Source organism: Elaeis guineensis, chromosome 1 (assembly GCF_000442705.2).
Source record: "Elaeis guineensis isolate ETL-2024a chromosome 1, EG11, whole genome shotgun sequence".
Lineage (NCBI taxonomy): Eukaryota > Viridiplantae > Streptophyta > Magnoliopsida > Arecales > Arecaceae > Elaeis > Elaeis guineensis.
Genome location: NC_025993.2, coordinates 2150940 through 2171053, shown reverse-complemented (window position 1 = coordinate 2171053; position 20114 = coordinate 2150940). Strand labels below are relative to the sequence as shown.

Genomic DNA, 20114 nt, shown 5'->3' with positions numbered 1-20114 from the left:
TGTTTTTATGGTTTCTTTTATTCACTTGGCAGGTCCTCAAAAAAATTGTTTGCACAATTTTTTTAAAGATTAGGATAAATGGGTTTTAGGCTTATAGCCATATAATTTGCCTTGCAATACATACATATATATATATATATATATATAATGGACAAGTGGAGATCTTCATTAAATCGAAAAAGATAATCACAGTAAACCGGCCAAGAAACCAGGCGCAACCTAGCGTTGTTTGTGCGATCCCATCGCTTCGCAATGGCCCTAAGCAAAGCAGTCGCACCACCCCGCACGACGTGGCCGAGCGAATCGGGCCGAACGGAGTTGCAAACTGCCAACGAACTTATTTTAAAAATAACTCCCCCGCCTTTCCATCTCTCCTTTTAGACGCTTTTAGATGCGGAAAAATCAGATCCTGGGGATTCGCGCCCTCCTCCAAGCCAGCCGTCCCCAGCCTTACTGAAAAAATAATAATTAAAAAAAAAAGGACAGAGGAAAAAAACGAGAGCAAGGAATAGAGCAGACAGGCAGCCTCGTCGGCAGGGAAAACAGCTGACATGACGCTGTCTCTCGCTGTCGTCTGTCTCTCTTTCTCTCTCTTTCTCCGCCTAAAAAGAAAGAAAGCCAACCAAGAGAGAGAGAGGGCCTTGTTTTAATTTCTGTTAGGGTTTCGGAGGGAGGGAGGAAGACGCCTTTCTTTTTTTTTTTTTTTTTTTTGCCTTTTTCTTTTCTTCCGTCTGCTTCCCATCCCCCACCAAACCAAACAGTGTCGGCGTTTTGGACCCACGGAGGTGTTCCCGGCTCCCATCGCCATGGCAGGCCCGTCCTCCTCCTCCTTCTCTACCTCTCCTTCTCCCAGAGGAGGACGTCCTACGCGGAGAAGAAGGTATGAGAACACCTCTTGCCGCTGCTATCGTGCTCAAACGTCTCTTTCCATTTAGTGGTGGTTGCATTTTGATCTATTTACTTGTTCATGGGCGGGGAATGGTTGGTGATGTTAGGTTGGTTCCTGAGGATTACCAGGATTTATTCATGGATTGGAGCGTATGGAAAATGGGACGGTGTTAGGATAGCATTAGTGCCTAATGTTTGGTTGCTCATGAAAGAAAGAGCGATTTGTTGGTTTCTTGGACCGCATTAGTGCCTACATTGACAACAAAAATTGTTAGACGCTGTTTTTTTTTTTTTTTTTTTTTTTAATTAAGGGGGGAAATTAAAAAGCGGAAAAAATGGGATTTTGGGAGACAGAGTTGCACTCCGTGCCGCTAGGAAACTTCTTGTTATCACTGCCCCACAAGAGAGTTTTGTATTTTAGGGAAAGACATTTACTGATGTATTTTTTTTTATATATTTAGTCTTATGTGAACTTTGATAAATCTTGTACCTACCTCTATCTTGTACCTTAACATTCACTGCCAATCTTCTTTCCTTAAGCACCAAAACAGATTTCCCACTGCCACCGCCTCCATAGTTGTAGCATAATAAAGGACATATTTACAACAAGTTGCACAAAAAGTAACTACTTTTGCAAACTAACAAATATTTTATCACTATAGGCTGCAGTCACATTCACCTTCAGAAGTAAATAGAAAGTCCAGTTCTTGGTGACTATTCGATTGATAACATAAGAAAGTAAATAGAAATATAAATTTATGTGGTACATGTAAATAATAACTCAGAAAGTATGTAGAACTCTTTTTTATGATTGAAAAGTATGTAGAACTCTTGTGAATAGTAAATGTATGTAATAAAAAGTTCGAGAAGACATCTTACTTGAAGATATTAAAATGGAATGAAAATGGGAAAAAAATTGATTTTATCTGATAATGCAAATATTAAGGCAGTGTTCGATTCCTGGTTAGGTGGTGGATAAGAGAAAGTTACCAGCTTAACCAGCCAAACAACACCAAAAAAGTTGACGGATAACTTTGTTCAGTGAAAGGGGAGAAAAGCCAGTTAACCTAGCTAACTTTATTCATGGGGCTGGAAGCTCCTCTAGCCTTTATTTTACCCCCTTTTTACCCCTGGTGTCGGTAATTTATCATTCCTTTTCACTTTCACCTCACTGTCCCTGAGTCACTGCTACCTCTCTCTTTTCTCCTTGGTTCCAGATTTGTAGAGGCCCTCTCGCTGGCTGCTTTGTCGCCTCTTGTTGGTGACTTGAGACACATGCATGGGTCCCTTCATGAGCCTTGTTCATGGTTGAGTAGCTGCTGTGGATTTTTTGTAGTCCTTGTTTGAGCCCAATTCAGTCTATCTTCCTCTGTGTTGGGTTTGGCTGGCCAGAGAACCACCACTGCTGGATCTTGGATTGGCATTGGTTGCTGAGGTCTCCTTCATGCCTGATCTTGCCTTGACTTTTCAATTATCATCTTCTTCGACCTTGAACCATGGATGCCCTGTCCCTATCGTGTAGCAGCTGCCTTCTTCTCCGGCTCTAGTAGTGTCTCTTGGTTGCCACGAGCTCTCCAGAGGTGTGTTGCTACCTCCCTTCCTCTTAGCAGTGGCATTAATGGTGGATTAAGCACCGACCAAATAGCAAACAACTTTATTCACTTGTTCCTTGGTTAGGAGCTAAACACTAATGGTTAAATCTATTTAGAGGGTGGTTGGCTATTCAGCAACCAAACATCGCCCAACTGTTATTTAAGGCACTTAAGCAACACTAGACTTGAGGTCTGACTATCTAGGGATAGATGGTGATGCATAGAAGAACCTAGGAAAGGGATTAAATTTTGTTTTGGGCTATTTATTTGTTTTCTTGAACCTGTTTATGGAAGAACAATAATCAGTTTTTAAGATCAAGGGCAAATGGAAGGCTCATTGAACCTGCCATAGATCTTTTGTGATGGCGGAATATAGGAGGAATTAAATTCTCAAGTGTTTTTGTTAATAAGTTGCTTTGTAGTAGACTTACAAATAAAAATCAAGAAGCAGTGAGTGTTATGTACTATAACGAGGATTAAATGATAAATAGTTGAATATAAAGACAGAATATGCTAGAAAGCATTTGAGAAATAATGGAAGCAGTGTTCCAAAACCCTGTTGATCGATCAAGATGTCCCATTTGACCCATCACCTATGTGCTGTCATGGGTTGGGCAAATTTTGGGGGCCGGATTTGCCTATGAATGATTCAACCTGTTGACTTAGAGTGGTTCAACTATTTGAACTGCTCCATGTCAACTTGCAGTTCCACTATATAAAATATAAGGAAAAATGAGAAACCCCATCTCTTTATTTGATCTCAAATTCCTCTTTGCCATCTCCCTTTATCTAGTCCAATCACCATCAAGGGTTTCGTCGATATGTCAGGACTCTTTGATGCTTGAATCTTGCAAATAGTTTTTTCGCCCTCGCACTATTTGTTGATGATGACCAAGAGGGTGGAAGAGTGTGTTGATGTGGTGATGGTGAAGAGAGTTCCATAGGTGAGAAATGGTGGAGCTCGTAGGCCACCAACTGCTATGCTTTCCTTGCTGTCTCATCAAGCAGGTTACTAATGCCCTCATGGTTGTTGCCTTTCAGCATTTGGTCAATGAAACTGCTAGTAGGCATGATTGCCAATTTAAGGGTGAAGGGTGAAGGGTGGTCAGCTTTGCTATTAACAGGCTTGCCTAAGGATATGCAGCGACTAGGAAGGAGAGATCTCAATTGGTGGAGGGAGGATTAATACTGGAGTCGTGTTGGGGGTACATTAATGTTATGGGGTTTTGGTGAAGGAAAGGGCTTGTTAAGTTAATCGAACCATGCTCTTGATCTAGACACAATCAGTGCCATGGTGAAGTCGGGATTGAGGGAGGGAGGCAGCAAATAGGTAAGAACTAAAGTGGAGAAAAGGCTTTGGTCATAGAAGTGGAGAAAAGGTTTTAATCATAAAAAATAATAGTTGATAAAATAGTCAACCTATAGGGTAAAATTGGATTGTCTTGGAAGGTGTGCCAATGAAAGTATGGATAAGCACTCCATGAGTCAAGGGGACGGACCAGGAATATCAAAAAATTCCATCAAGGATAAGTAATTCAATTCCATCAATTATAAGAATTGTTGCATAATGCTTTACCGTATCATGTACTTGGGTTGCTTAGCCCATTCAGTTGCTAGAAAACAGACCTAGCTTGTACTCCAGCTAGTTTACTTTTCTAGCCTCATAACTTAGTTGTTAGTTTCTTTCTTTTTTTTTTTTTTTTTTGCTTTAAAAAAAAAAAGAGAAGAACTTATGACAACATATGGATATATCCAATGAAGCTTAATGTTTCTTGTACTTCCCAATTTTCTAACCTTGTTCACATTGTCTAGTACTAAAGTAATGCAACATGTAGCTTATTTTATTACCTATTTCATAAAGTTTTTAGCTACATGAAACATCAAATTATTATTTTAAAGGCAAAGGAAAAATCCAGTAGAATGGAACCATAGGCTTATTGCAGAATCCTGTGAGCACATGGTGATGGTTGCTTGGTAAGCCTAGACCCCCTACAATCCTTGTGAAGTGCCTAATTAGTGCTTGAATTTGTAATATGTTGGACTAGATTCCTTAAATAGTGAACGCACAGCTTTTGCATGCTAGCATGCATGTGTCGTGCCTTCGCTAAAAACAGGAACAAGGGCGAACATCCCTTTTAGCTAGTTTTATGGCATATGCACATCCATCTCTGATTTTTTTTTTTTTTGACACATATTTATTGCGAGTTAGAAATGTCTCTGAGACTTTACATTTTTGATTCTTGGGTTGTGGATTCTTAGGACCACTGGTGGTTTGAATTATTTGAAATTTAAATATGATGTGGTTCTCACATGAATCTCATGATAAGTGAAAGTGGGGTTTAGTTGCTTCTTAGAGTTTGTTTAAGGGAGGAGGCATTAAAAACTGTGTGAAACATATGATTTTAGTGCTGGGTTCTAAATTTGCATTAGAAATATATATATTTACATTATCAATCTTAAATTTTGTTATTTATACCAGTGAATTTTTTAATTTCCATCGATTGTTTCACCAGCATTGCACCTTTTTAAGCATGCTCATGACCATTCTTTATGTATGAAATCAAGAGTGATGGTATTTTGGTTACATGAATCAATCAATTTCTAATAAGTTTGTATCCTCAATAAAGATTTTTTTTTAAGTTAGCAATAATATGAAGGAAGTATTTATCAGTAATACAGAAGATGAAACAACTGAATAATATTACATTTTAATATTCTCTATCCTACAACATTGAATAATTAATGATGTAATTCAATCAAAATTTTAATATTCTGTAACATTGTAACTAATCTTCCCAAAATCTAGAAACAGCACATTTTTCCTGACTGAACATGTCTCTTAAATATCCACTTCCTTGCACCCAAATCCACTCACATGCCTGCCCCTAATTCTAGCAACAAGGTTTGGAGAAAAACCTCCATTATTTAGGGATGGGAGAAATGACCATTGTTTGGAAAGGTGATGCAATTGGTTGATTCATCATGGATAACTAAATCGATAGTAAGCAATTGATGATATTGCTTGGTGGCATGTAATTAATGGTGTGAGGCCTGTTCTTGCAGCTGGTGGTAGTGATTGGGTTTTTAAATCAGGTCCAAGAGCACCAATTTAAGAAATTTGACATGATTCAGATATTGGGATGTAAGCACATGTGCTAACACCAAAACATGGGAAGATGTGCAATAACTATACCAATGCATGTTATATCATGGTACAACACCAACCCAAAAAACTGGAAAAATTGCTTCATTGCTCAAAGAAAAAGAAAAAAAATGAACTATTACTGAAAGGAAGTGGGGGCTGCAAGGCCACATTACTCAGAAAATGTAGCAAATGATTCTTAGACTGTAGTGCTACAAGCTTATAATGAATATCCATAATAGTTTTATTCAGGGGGAGGAGGTCATAATCTATCAAATTATCACTTCTCTACAAGATCATCTTATCTTCATGATTTCATTTTAATGTTTCTAATCATGAGAGTTAGCTATAGCCTATTGTTTATACTTGGCTTTATCTTAGCATATTTCGGTTATTGTAATTTAACTTTTGTATGTTTTAAAGTCTTATAGTTTACATTTTCAGATTAAGGCTTAACCATTCGATACTTCTTTTATTTTCAGATTTCATAATGTGATTAATAGGAGCAGTGAAATTCATGTTCTGTGGAATACTTTTTTTGAAAATTTAATGACAATCATGTGACATGATTTATGAATTTGATACTATATGGCTTGAAGAGTGAGTTTGGAGGATCTGCGAAAATACTGAGATCACAATGTTGGAAGAGTAACTCTATCCATACAATTACAATAGTTTAAACAAAAGTTTGCTGAACTAGTATTTTTGGCCATATCAATTGGCTACTGGTTTGATACAATATTGGTATGTACCGTAGCAAGCTGAGGTATACCAGAGACAAAGATTGGGATGAGAGGGAGAAACCCTGACCCTGACCCTTGGAGGAGGAGAACCTGAAACGAGGAAGGGGGTGGGAGAGATCGTACCAATCCAAATGCCTATAGGGGGATAGTGCTGGAATCAATTGAGGGCAACAGTGTCAGCATCCGTCAGTGTCGATCAAGGGTGAAGATGTCAGCTAGGATTCATAGAGTGGGGAAGATCAAAGTTGAATACAAATGGGGTGAAGAGGGTCGGGGGTTAAGGTGTTTGGCATCAGTGTCAGCATTGATCGAGGGTGAAGATGCTAGCTAGGGTTCATAGATTTTTTTCTTTTCTTTTTTTTTGGGGGGGAGGGGGTGTTCGAACCATTTCGATTGGCCAAACAGTCTCATTTTGTTGGCTGGCTGGTTTGGTGCATCTGAACCGCTCGGCTTGGGATAGTTCAGCATTCTTGGTCTAGACCCCATTCATGCAATTGAGCTGATCTTCCATGGGATGGTGTTGAAACATGATTGATGTGTCATGCATCTTCAGTTTAAGGACATGCTATAAACTGATCGGGAGTTGTTACAGCTTATTCCTCTCATCTTGCTTGTAGAAGGAAATGAGAAAACGACAAGTCCTTGTGTTCATGCAGAAGAAGCTTTGAATTTAGTTTAGCTAGAATTGCATCGTCCCTTATTATCAGATCCATTTATTGAAACTGGTAGTTGAGTATTAGCTATACAACATAGGAAATTTGTGGGACTTGTAGTGCATTCCGACATTTGAATAAATAGAGGGGAAGGTGTAAAAATAAAACCCATCTGATCCCACTTACAGAGGCTGGGCATTAGATTGTTATGGGATACTAATTGGTCCTATGGAAAAGATCACTATAACAGCAATGCAGCCTGCGGCAGGCAGCAATGCAGCATGCGACAAAGATAAATGTTGAAATCCACCACGAACTAGGATGACTATAGAGAGAGATGAGAGCCAGGTGAAGGAGAGCGGTAATTACTAAATAATGAAACTCAAACAAATCTCCAAGTTTTAATTCTTTTGGTTATTCACCACCACTTAGGTTTGAAGTTTTAACCTGTGACCTCTCTTATGGAGAGATGGGTGCCAACAGCTTCGCTGGCGCTGCTAATTTAAAAATATTTCTGTGAAAGCTTGTGCACTCATGTGTAGTCCCATATTGGCTATGTACTAGATAGATTTTGGATGCTTATATGAGGCCAAGAAATCCAAACAACACTTTTCGGTTAACCTTTTTGGGGGTGAAGTCCTAGGTTGCATAAATGGTATCATAGTAGATCAGCCCATAGTCTATGTGGATTAGGGGATGCTGCAGCATGGCCTTGTTTGGGTCAACCATGGGTTGGTGGTATTTATGATTGGATTTGAATGGATTTGGACACTTAGCTAGATGCCAGGGCTTAAACGGGGGGAGTTTTCAAATTATTTATGCATGGGGCAGATCTTAGGTACTTGTATAAAGCTAAGGAACCAGATAACACCTTCTAGCTAGGCGTTTGGGATGAGGTCTTGGGTTGTTACAATTTCAGTATTGAATGTTGGTTTAAATATGTTATGTTGGAAAGAAAAGTTTGAAACCATGAATAAAATTAGGTTAAAATTTTCTTTGCTCACAGACAACTCACAAAAATTATTTCAGTAACAGTAATTTATTTATTTATTTTTCAGATCACATACCAGAAGAAAGAAAAGGTGCAGATTTGTCATAAAGCTCTTCAACTTGTAATTGATCCTCTATCATTTTCATTGTCACTCTATTGTTGATTATAGGATTTTGAATTAAGTGTCACTGCCTGTGATTTTATAATGTTTAACTTCTTTGATGTATTTGATGTGTTTTCTCATCTCATTATTTTCCAAGTTTCATTTTATGCAGCCGGATGCTTTGCATTTTTAGTTCTGTTGTTAATATTGAATGAGTATGGTGCATTGAGTAATCGCAGAAGTTAACTATGGTAGCATTATTGGAAGGCCCCATTTAAGCATGCAGCATATGCATTTCTTTTCAGGGATTTGGGAGTCTCAATGACACTCCTTCACAGAATCACAGTACCTTTAAGAGCTAGAGCTTGTTGTGTTGGTGATCTTGCAAAAATTTTTGTGACCTTGGTCGGTCCATGCTGCTATTATAGAACACAGATGTGACATTTTTCTTTCCTCAAGAACTTTATCTTTTCTGAATCATAGGGCTAATACCCCCTTTTTAAGTTGTATTTCTCCTAATGGAATGTTCCTCACTTTTAGGTATGATGGTGGTTTGAGCTGCAACAATCATACAATCTTGCATTGAGAGTTAGATTCTCGTCCTTCTGATACTATAAGCAGATATATTGCATTAGACAAGGACATGTTTGGAGAATTAGGGAATGAAGCCACCGGTTCGGGAGCCATATACATATATTTTTGTACCATAATATTGACATCCAGTGAATGATTCAGGCAGTTCCATATATATTTATTCAGGTTCAGTTAAATGACTAATATAGTGCAGTCTAATTCTTTGTTATATATGTTTCTTTTTTGGCGCATCTTTGTTATATTTGTTTACTTGCGGTGCTCGACTACATATTCTTCAGATACGTGACATTCATGTATTTCATCTGTGTATTCCCCCCCAGTGCATCGCACTCTAGTATTTTACCTTTTTTATCCAGTGCGGTAATGTAAAGCTGTTCATGGTGGCTTCAGCCATAAGGTAGATGCAAAATAATTTACGGTGATGGTAATTTGCAGGTCGGCCATGTGGTATACTCCTAAGGGTGGTATCTCTTGGGTGTATCAGTCGTCTGCTTATACTGATGCAGAAATCCATTGGTAGTTGGGAATTTTGATTCAGGAGAAAAAAGATGAGAATTTCTTTTGCCGCTCAGGATGTACATCTAGCCAATTGGATGGGGAAAATTTTCAGTTTCCTATTTACTATTTCTATCTCTATTATAGGATGCCTTGTGCTGTTCTTTTTATTTACGTTACTTGTTGCCACTTAACAGGTTACCTCTATTGATCATGTGTAAGGTTGCTCTCACTAATCAGCACTAAGTAGACCGAGTTGTTGCTTAATAAGTTATGATCTCAATTAAGCTCACGAGCAAATAAGGATTATTTGACACTGACCCCGTACTGGGTCAAGTCAGCTTGGCTTCCCGTGCAACATGTATTTTTTTTCTCTTTATGTCAACCTGTCACATTTCCCAACAAGTTAAATCTGGAGATGGAGTACTTTAGGTTATATTTAGTTTGGAATTGAATGAATTGTAATGTTCATATACTCCCACTAAGTATAAATTGGATGGAAGATTAGGGTTTTTTTTTTTTTTTAATTTCTCATGAATTGTAATGTTCGTATACTCCAACTAAGTATAAATCAGATGGAAGATTAGGATTTTTTTTTTCATAAAATCAGAATAAAAATGAGACATCTTTCAATCAAATGATAAAATTATTAGGACTTTTATTTTTATTTCACAGTACAATCCTTTTTAATCAAATATATTTTTAATTCATTTGTCAATCTAGTATTATGTTATAAAATTGGCATTCGGCGAATGTATGGTTAGATAAGGACAATAAGAGTCTATTTATTCTCCATTATTTATCCTTGTTATTTACTTGAGCTTCATCAGATGCTTGACATTTAGAAAAGTATCTGATTTGTAGTCTTCGATGATGCACCAATAGAAGATGGAAGTGGTGTAGATAATATTCGAATCAGTATTCATATTTGTTAAAAAAAAATAGATATGAATATGAGTAGATAACTATTCGGTTCGTATTTGAATATCTGAATTTATCTACAATCTTTTATAATTTTATATAATATTTATTAATTTTTTTAAATATAATAATATAAATATATTATTAATTTGATTTATTATTTATTTAATAATATTTTTGATTTTATAATTATAAAATTTAATTGTTCAACTTATATTTATAATTATATTTATAGTTTCGATATTCGAATTGTATCTGCATCAATTTAAAATAAATATAGATATAGATATTTATATTTGAATGATATTCATATTTATATTTATTAAATAAAATAAATAAAATATAAATATTTTGATACCCAATTCGCATCCGATCTGATTACAGCTCTGCAGCACGAAAGGGAACAATGAATGTTTACAAAGGCGTTTGCAGCATGAGTGACCCGATTGGACCCAACCCTATCTGGTTCATCCGATTCTAAGAATCAAGTTACGGTTTGACCCTTTTCAACCCCAAACTAGGGTTTTAGGGGCAGCGGCAACGTTAGACAAAGAGGCGAGCAAGGCAAAGCCGTCGTCGGCGGAAACTCTCCTACTTTTTCCCGCTCCTCTTGTTATCACTCCTCTTTCATCTCTATCATCATCATCCTTGCTCTCGTCAAACCAATCAATGGTCGCCACAACAACGAAATCTACTTCGTCTTCGTCTTCTCGGATGATCAGCTGGAAGACGGTGGGGAAGGCGGTGGATGCCCTCCTCAAGTGGATGCGGGTGCGGGCAGAGCAGCAGCAGAAGGCCCAGCTCCTCGACCCGGACGATGACATCCTCTACATCGTCATCACCCTCAAGCGCGTCCTTCCACGTCCCGCATCAAACCCTACCGCATCCCCCTCCCCCACCCCCTCTACGAATCTCCCGCCACCTCCGTCTGCCTCATCCTCGACGACCGCGACTGCCCGCCAATCGCCGTTCCTCCTCCTCTCCTCACCGCCGCCGCCACCCTCGACACGCCCGCTCCCTCTCCCTCCCCCTCGCCGACGCCATCCCCCTCTCCGCCCTCGCCGCCGACTACCGCCCCTACGAGGCGCGCCGCCGCCTCTGTGATTCCCACGACCTCTTCTTCGCCGACCGCGCCGTCGTCCAGCTCCTCCCCTGCCTCCTCGGCAAGCACTTCTTCAAGAAGAAGAAGCTCCCCCTCCCCCTCAACCTCTCCCGCCCCGGCTGGCCCGAGCAGCTCCGCGCTTACCTCCGCTCTTCCCTCTTCCACATCCGCACGGGCTCATGCAGCGGCGTCAAGGTCGGCCGCCTCTCCATGGCCCCCGACCAGATCGTCGACAACGTCATGGCCGCCATCGAGGGGGCCATGGCGCATGTCCCAAGAAGTGGGCCAACGTGCGCTCCATCCATGTCAAGGCAGTCAACTCCATCGCCCTCCCCATCTACTAGGCGCTGCCCGAGCTGGGCCTAAAGATTGAGGTGCCGGTGCCTCGCGTGCCCCTGAAGAAGGATGAGATGGACCAAGATGTTGAAGAGCGGACAAGATGTTGAAGAGCCCATTGGAGAAGCAGAGGTAGTTCAGGAAGAGGAGGAGCCAAAGAAGCAAGATGTTGAAGAACCCATCGGAGAAGGAGAACCTCTTCAGGAAGAAGAGAAGCCAAAGATGAAGAAGAAGACAAGGGAGGTGATGCCAAAGAAGGGAAGGAGGATTCATGAAGTGCAGTACGTGGATTCAGACGATGATCTTGATTCTGGGTATGAAGAATTTTTAATTGGTGAGAGTGTGGATGAGGGCATCATGGAAGAAGAGGGAGGGGAAGCAAGGATGGAGGAGAGGATGAATAAGAAGAAGAAAAAGAGTAAGACTAAGGCGGGTGTGGAGGTGAGTATAGGAAAAGAGAAGAAGAAAAGGAATCAAGAAGATGCTAGACAGAATGATGAGGAGGAAGGTAATGACAGGAAGGGAAGGGATGAATCAATGGTGGATGTGGCAAAGAAGGAGCTGAAGAACGACGAAAAGGGGAAAAGGGAAGAGGACAAGAAAGGCAAGAAACATATTAGTGTTGATGATGAAGTGGCCGATGAAAGTTATGATGTTGGTAAAGATGGTGGTGTTGATATTGGTTCTGGAGACAATGAAGAGGACAAAGTGGGTGCAAGAAAGAAGATGAAGGTGGCAAAGAAAGATGCTAATGTGAAAAAGGGGAAGGGGAAGAGAAGCAAGAGTGATGGTGGTGAAGAGGATGATCGTAATCACAAGGATGATCGTGCAAAAGAAACTGATAACAAAATGGCTGGAAAGAAGAAGGTGATGAAGGAGACTGAGGAGAACAAACTGGCAAAAGAGGAAAAGGTTGGAATGACAAAGAAGAAGAGCAAGACAAATAGATTGGAAGATAAGGAGGTCAAGAAGATCAAGAGGAGTAAGGTGAGACACGACACCATTTGATTGATTTTCAAACAAGGTAGAGATTGATTTTCTTTTGAGATCAATTGGTGATTTTGGACTAGTTACTGATTAAGACTGGCTGTATTTCGTGGTCTCTTCTTCAGGTTTTGGTCTATCCTATCCAATTTAGATGGTCAAACTTTAGTTAAGGAGGATTATTATTATTATTATTTCCTAGTGAAGAAAGAGGTCTTTTGTTGCTTTTATTCTATCCTTTATCTTATGTAGTTGGTTGAGTTAAAATTATGAGAGCAGTTGGAGCTTCTATTGGCACTTATTTGATGTGTGGTGGTTTGCACAAATTATGTCCTTAATTACTTTTTCTCATGTTATTTGAGAGTGGGTTATTCATATTTATTGACTAGTGATTTATTTTTTGATATTTTACTTTCACAATGACATTCTATTGAACAAGAATTCTTATTGGCTCTATAGTTTGAAAGACTAAGCCGACGCTGGCCTAGTAAATATGATATTTGAATGTTGATAATGCTGATCCCTTACTCAAACAAGCTTTGTCAAGTTATATATAAACAAATCCGCATTAATACTCCTTGGACTTGTTTAGGATTTGGATTAGGTTGGATTTCCATGCAGGCCAAGCCTGGCTCACAAAAATTTTCTTTGAACTAGCCTATGGCCCAAAAATTATTTCCAAATTCTAGCTCGAGTTTGGCTTGAAGCCTAATTGAGCTGGCCTGGGTTGAGTCCCAAAACCCTCCTCTCTTCAGTGCAAAATAGGAGATAAAGATAGAGAGAGAGTGTAAGAAGGGGAGGGGAGAAGAGAGATCAAGAGAAAGGAGTGAGAGAGAGAGATCATGATGGAGAGATAGGAGATTTAGTGGGTAGAGATATTTGGAAGGGGGGAGAGAGAGAGAGATTAGGAGGGGGAGAGAGAGAGGAGATAAATAGAGGGGAATCGAACAAGAGAGATGAGGAGAGGGGGATGCTGGTGAGAGAGGGGGCCATGCTGGGGACGGGAAGAGAGAGAGAGAGAGGAGCTTTGGGTGGGGCAAGTTTAATTTTAGGCTTAGATGGGGCCGACACTAGATATAAGCCTTGGTTAGGATTTTTTCATGTTCACATTTCATTCCTAACTCTGACTTGATTTTGCTCAGGCTAGACCTAGAATCCGACTGAAGCCGGCCGAGCCCGAGCCCATTTCTTGTCCTAGACTTGATGGAAAAAGGAGATGATTAGAAACTTCTTATAAGTTTATAAAAAGTTTATCTTATTTTCTAATCTTTTCTTGCCTCCAAAATGAAAAGTTGGGTTGCTTGAGGTTGATGTAGTAACATTTTTACTTAAAATTATACTTTATAATGCGGTATATTGGTTTTCGAGGTCAAAATGTCGACTCTAGCGAACCTTCATAAAGTCAAATAAGGAGAAAATGAAAGAAATGTTGATTTTTTAGTTGTTATCTCACCATATTTTTTTACTTTAGATGGAAAGGCCATGTAAATTTGACAAGAACTTGAAATGAGATACTCAGAAACTAAAGAGTTTGGAAGAAAGGAGAATAGAAAATTTAATGATCTTTCAGGCTAGGGTCAGTAAATATGCTTTAAATTTATCTTAGAAACAAAGAAAGAAGGAAGAAGAGTTCAAATTTTGGCAGATTGTTGAAGAAAAGGAGGGGGACATCCCACAATGATCATTAGTAGATCATATAATTATTAAAATTACTTTGTATAAAAATAATATGTTTTCACTTTTCATTTATATGTTGCCACTTCAGCCAACTAGGCCAAGATAGTCAGAGGCGAAAAGCGTCCATAAGGCGCTTGGGGGTCTAGCGCCTTGAGGCGAGATGCACTAAAAAAGCATTCGTCCAAGTGAAGTAAGGTGCTAAAATTAGAGAAAAAAATAAAAAATATGATATATAAATAAATAATAATTAGAGATAACTATTGTAACATGAATTATCATATAATTAACAATTTAAGCATAAAACATATATAAAACAGTAAAATGCTCAACTAGTTCAAGATAAAGTATATGATAATAAGCCATAGGCAGCTCTAAATTCATGAATGAAACAGAAAATATAATCTAAAGTTCATCAATGGAGTCTCATAAATAAAATAGAAAAAATAAATAGCCCTAAAGTGAAATTATATAAATGAAACAAAAAAAATAAACAGCTGTAAAGCCTAAAGTTTATCAATGGAATCATTAGATTCAGTTCCACTTGTATAGTTGTCATCACTTTCATCTTCTCCATTGGATTTATATCTTTCAACATCTTCTTCTATCTCATCTGAATCAGCCTCTATCTCTTCAAGACTAACTTTGCTATATTAATTGATCACTCCCTGTTAGTAATAGAGTTGAGAAGTTGAATGGGTGACCTTTTAGTTTTTTTACACTTTTCAACCATTAAAAAAAAATCATCGTAAAGTTCACTGAGGTGCCAAAGGCAAGCGCCTCGTCTTATAGAGAAAAACCTAAAAGGCGCTAAAGGTGTGCGCTTGAGTGAAGGGGCATCGCTTGAAGCATCAAGAGGCAATGATCCCTTTTGGCGCCTCGCCTGAGTGCCTGAGGCGCATCTTTTGGCGCCTTTGACATCACTGAACTAGACTACTGATTATTAGGTAATCTACCAATCTATCTGCCCAAGTTTTGTCTCATTTGGAATCCAGTAACCTACATAGTCATCTTGAATCTCTGCAGCCAATCCATCGCAGCTTTAGCATCAAAGAAAGTAGAAAAGATGAATATGGAAAAGGATTTGCTTACCCTCATTAGAAGTGTACAATCTCCTTTTCCATTCATCTTGGTAGTTAGCCTGTAGGCTGGTGCACAACTATGGATAGCGCACCCTCAGCAATATAGGATGCATGGTTGCTAGCCTTTCTTGTGCAAACAACATAATGCCATGCACATTCAGTTGGGTATTCAAACCAAATCCGCTCCTTTTTCATATGTTCTCTGTGTTTATTGTTTTCTAGATGTCTCCTTAGGTGGCAATGAGGCCTTCTTTCTAGATCCTTTGTCAGTCGCAATGGTCAAAACTTGATGTCCATGCTTCCTACAAAAGGTTTAAGAAGGTCCTTGGATGTGTCTTATTGGATGTATTGGTTTGTACTGTATTATATCACAAATGAAAATACTTCCTGATCACTGAGAAGCCCTTTTATTTTCTAGCTAGAGGGATCATGTACCTCTTGTGCAATCAATACTTCTCTTTCTGTAGTAATGTTGCTTTGTCATTACCATGTAGATTGGTGTTTTTGATATGATTTGTACTTTTCTGTGACACTTCCTAGAAACTAGTCACGAAGCAATGCATATCCTGAGAATTTGTAGCATATAATGTGTCCAAAATTATTGAGTATGTATTTTCTAGGCCCAGAATATGTCCACCCATTTTGGTGGTTTACCGATCTATCCTGTAGCGTACAATGTGCTGATGTCATGCATCTTTTGATGCTAATGCCCATTGATTTTGACATGATATTACCAAAACATGCATTCTGTGCTGAGCACTAAAATATATGAAATGCACAATACTTCAGAACATGGTGAGGCACTATGCTTGTTAGCAATCTCTCTTCTTACCATTTTTATGTTACTTAGGAGTTAGGATTAAAGACTTGTGCTTACTCGTTTAATCCAGACACAATCTACCCTTAGTAATAGGAAGTAAAATATTTGACAAATCTTTGTGTTAAAACTTATATATACTTAGGAAGGAGCTTATTGCTTAGGATTGAAGTTCTGATATTGAGTTCATATTTGAATTAATACAAATTTCTGTGGATATTCATGGTGTTTGATTCCTCTTGATATTCTGTACATAATCACTACTTGGGCATAAATGCAGATTATCACTTGATAGAGTTGTGGTAGATATTACGTACGATTTTTTTTATCATACATGTCTTCAAGCAGTACCTTGTGTTCTAGGAATATTTACAGAATTGATATTTTAGATACTCATTCAGCCGGTCCCGCAATGTTGAAGGACATGATAGTCTTCTTATTCATATGACTTGATGGAGACATGTTGTTTAATCTTGGGTAATTTTGGTGATGGAAATGCTTAGTTGCAAGGATTAGCTGTGCATGTTATGTCCCTTCACAATGCAGTCTGGAAAAGAAGTTTTGTTTATGTCAAGGGGAATTGACCGTCAATTGGTCCACTTCGAGAGGAAAGCTGCCCCCTATTTGATATGGTAGGGAGTAAGAGCTGAAAAATCTGTCTTCTTCTTTGCAAAGTGATAAAAGGAGGTTACCCATTGAACCGGACCAATTGGAGGTTGGTTCCCTTCGATGAAAGAGGCCAGTTCCCTCTTGAAGTGGACTAGTTGGAGAGATCCATTCCCCTTTAAAGCAATCAAACTACTTCTTTCCTAGATTGTAGGGGAAAAGGAACCCTCCCAATGCAGCCAATGTTAACAATGCGAAAGTCGACGCATTATCATAATACTTTGAAAGGTTAGGGTCATGCTATTTAGCCAACCTCATATCTGATTTGAAAAAGTTAAGGTTTAAGTGGCTTTTTTATTTTATTCCATAGAAGTTTTAGTGTTATCAAAGTCTGTTTGAAGACTCATTCGATGTTCGTATTTTTTAGGCTATTTGATGACTTATGCTTGAGTGTTATTTTTAAATGTGGCGGGTTCCACAATTATACCTCTTTTTTACGAGGATCTTCTGGCCTATCATGCTTCTCCCCCTCCATTTATGGTTTTTTATGGTTTTTAGGAGTATCATGATTGTCATGCATCGAGGGAGGCTATGAACTGCACTTTTTGGTTGGTAACATGTCATGAACCAAGGGATACTTTGCCCTTTTTTTTTAATTGACTAGAAGAGTGCATATACCACAGCGAAAAAATGGATGGAGCTGGTATTGCTTTTGTTGGCCTATATAATTCCAAAACAATGGTCGAGATTTTGTATTTATTTTTTATTATTGTATTATGAATTATAACCATTATTGTCCCCTCTTTTCTCAATTATTTGGGGTTGGCTTATCTTTCTATGAGTTATCTAACTATTTAATAGTGTTAATACCTGCAATGGTAATTTTTGATTTAACAACATCGACTGATATCTTTGTATGTCGTCAGTGTATGGCTGAGATACCTGAATATCTGAGTCACTTCAGATTTCCAAACACCTTCCACCGTGACTTGGGATGAAATGGTATGTCAGCTGTTTCTGGTGAGTTACCCACTGCGACAATTGAGGTGAGGTACTTGCCTTTAAATTCCTTGACCATAAACACTGCATGAAATTATGCCCAAGACTGTACAGGCCGGGGGATCAGTGAGTCAGGTTGGGTCAGGTGCAGAGCCAATTTAGGCTTAGGTTTGGAAACTTTCGGCTTGAGTTGAACTCTACATGGAGATGAGCTAACATACTAGCATGAGCTAACATACTAGGGTTGTCTAATGTTAACCAAAGAAGGCAGCTGCCTAATGTTAACCAAAGAAGGCTGTTGACACTGACTGCTCCCATGGATCTACCGAACAGTCGTCCTCGATTCTCGTGTCCCCACCCGGCCAGTGTGGTAGAAGGAAACGAAGAGCGGCTCAGGTGACAGTGAGCTCGGCTGGGGGAAGGGAACCATGCTTGCTTTTCGCTAAACTTTACAGGCATCTATAGATCCTTCAATTTATTATGAGAAAGCACGCACAATAGTGTTTTTTTAATTGGATTGGAAGCTAGAATTAAACAATATTGACAAGTAATCCTTCTTTTGGCTTCATTTGATAGGATTGGGGACTTTTTCGAGAGCATGAGGCGAACATGTAGAAGAGTGAGTTGACCAATTTTGATGCTTTGATTTTTTTTTGATAAGAAACCAAACTTGGTCAAGTATATCTATAATGATGTCTTTTAAGCTGGATTTGGTCAGTTGCTGTGAAATTTGTAGATTTTTGGTCGAGATACGTACAGTTTGATCCTGATTGGTTGGATAGGTTAAGAATTGGGAGGTGGTAGGATAAATTTAGACTGGATTGGGATTTAACCTTGTTTTAAACAATTAAACTATTATATGAGATAATCATTTGAGCAATGGAACTTATTAAGGGCAGGTCCGGGAGTGTCTGTCTGTAAGAGACAAGATGCATGCGACATTATAAATGCTAGAAACTAAATTTTGTACAGCAGATGATGCCTTCCTGATAATAGAAGCGATTTCAATGTTGCTCTGATGAATTCCTCTTTTAATCTATTATCCATTGCCATCATGAAACATGAATACTAAGCTTTGCATTAACAAGGGCCAGTTGCCTGCTCCCAAGAGTTCATATTAGGTACACTGGAAAGTCTCAGCTTCATATTTGTAATTGAAATAGAAAGAAAAGGGTAAAACAAACATCATGAGTGGATGGAATGGCCGTAAATTCCCTCATTATAATATTTTAAAATGATAATAACACTTGCAAAAGAGTAAACAGATCTCCTTTTAAATGGCTTACAAAATTCATATTAGCCCTTATTATCTTCAAATGCAGTGGGACCATTATGTAGGCTGTTCCTTGGATGTCCTGTTGGGACTTTGGAGCATCAATAGGAGTAAGAGGGAGATGAGAACAAAGATTAGGCACCATGCCTTCCACTGTAATCCAACAAATAAAACATAATACATCAAATGAGATGCAGCAAGTCAATGAAAGGAAACGACTTGCTGTGTTTCTTGTGCACCCTCAATCTCTTGTGACATACTTTTTGATCAATATTGCAGCAGCCACACCCAAAATGTCGTTTGATAGTAAATTTTTTCCACAATGCTAAATTGCTAATCAAACAAAAAAAGAGGCCCAATATAGGATATAGCTAGTGTCTTGCTTTCTATGAATCCTAGCATGTTCACATAAACCATACAATTTTGAATAAACTACTTGGATATTATCCAAAGCATATAAAATCGCATCCAGGACAGGAATAACCAATTACGGCATAATATGTTTTCAATTGCTCATCATACTTTACACAATAGATATGGGAAAAAATAGATTTCCAATTTTAACATTATTTTCTAGCCTAAGGGTTTAACATAAAGCTGCTATATACAGAACAAGATACAAAAGTTCCAGTATAACTCTATATATATATATGAAAATTCTGCAAAACACTTCCCCCCTATACAATGCAAGGGAATAAAGAAAAGCTGCATTTTAGTTGTTTGCCTAGTGCATTGAAATAAGTCCAACCAAAAGCCAACCTAATATTGTATGACAAGCTCTAGTGCATTTGTCTGGCCTATCATCCAAAAGTCTATTAACACAATCACCACTACTAACTAGAAGAAAGGAATAAAGATCTAAAACTTTCACCCACTCCCTTGATTTGCATACATATTTTTAACTCCCCTTTCTAGGAGATTTTTTTAACCTTTTTTGCAATAAAATATGGCAAAAGATTAAAACTTCATATAGGAAAAGTTAGCTACGAATGATTCATAAGAAAATCAAAGAAAATATACCTTTGGATGTCATCAAGCTATAGAATTATTGCAAATCTTTTACTAAATATATTTATATTAACATAACCAGTTCTTCTTAAAAGGGCAGGACTTGAGCAA

General features: G+C 38.4%; 1 protein-coding gene and 1 pseudogene across 7 annotated transcripts; both read left to right on the top strand.

Moving 5' to 3' along the window:
- Window positions 1-516: 516 nt before the first annotated feature.
- LOC140856135 (uncharacterized) lies at window positions 517-8914 on the top strand. 7 transcript variants are annotated; one of them, XM_073253306.1, is made up of 5 exons: window positions 517-880; window positions 2106-2468; window positions 8077-8130; window positions 8418-8549; window positions 8653-8914. In XM_073253306.1, exons 2-5 carry the CDS (start codon window positions 2389-2391, stop codon window positions 8696-8698), a joined length of 312 nt encoding a protein of 103 aa, XP_073109407.1. In that variant the 5' UTR covers window positions 517-880; window positions 2106-2388; the 3' UTR covers window positions 8699-8914. The 7 variants fall into 7 exon arrangements, 1 of the variants encoding a protein (XP_073109407.1); XR_012139513.1 differs by lacking the exon at window positions 2106-2468 and having other exon boundaries at window positions 8077-8100; window positions 8418-8517; XR_012139516.1 differs by lacking the exon at window positions 2106-2468 and having other exon boundaries at window positions 8418-8517.
- Window positions 8915-10776: 1862 nt separating this feature from the next.
- LOC140856107 (uncharacterized) lies at window positions 10777-12827 on the top strand (annotated as a pseudogene).
- The last annotated feature ends 7287 nt before the right edge of the window (window positions 12828-20114 follow it).

Bases quoted from the DNA above. Each gene is read 5' to 3' on its own strand.
- LOC140856135 (XM_073253306.1), top strand. From the start codon at position 2,389: ATGCCCTGTCCCTATCGTGTAGCAGCTGCCTTCTTCTCCGGCTCTAGT. The intron at 8,131-8,417 runs GTAATTGATCCT...ATTTCTTTTCAG, and splicing joins GTCATAAAGCTCTTCAACTT to GGATTTGGGAGTCTCAATGA. The intron at 8,550-8,652 runs GTGACATTTTTC...CCTCACTTTTAG, and splicing joins TGCTATTATAGAACACAGAT to GTATGATGGTGGTTTGAGCT.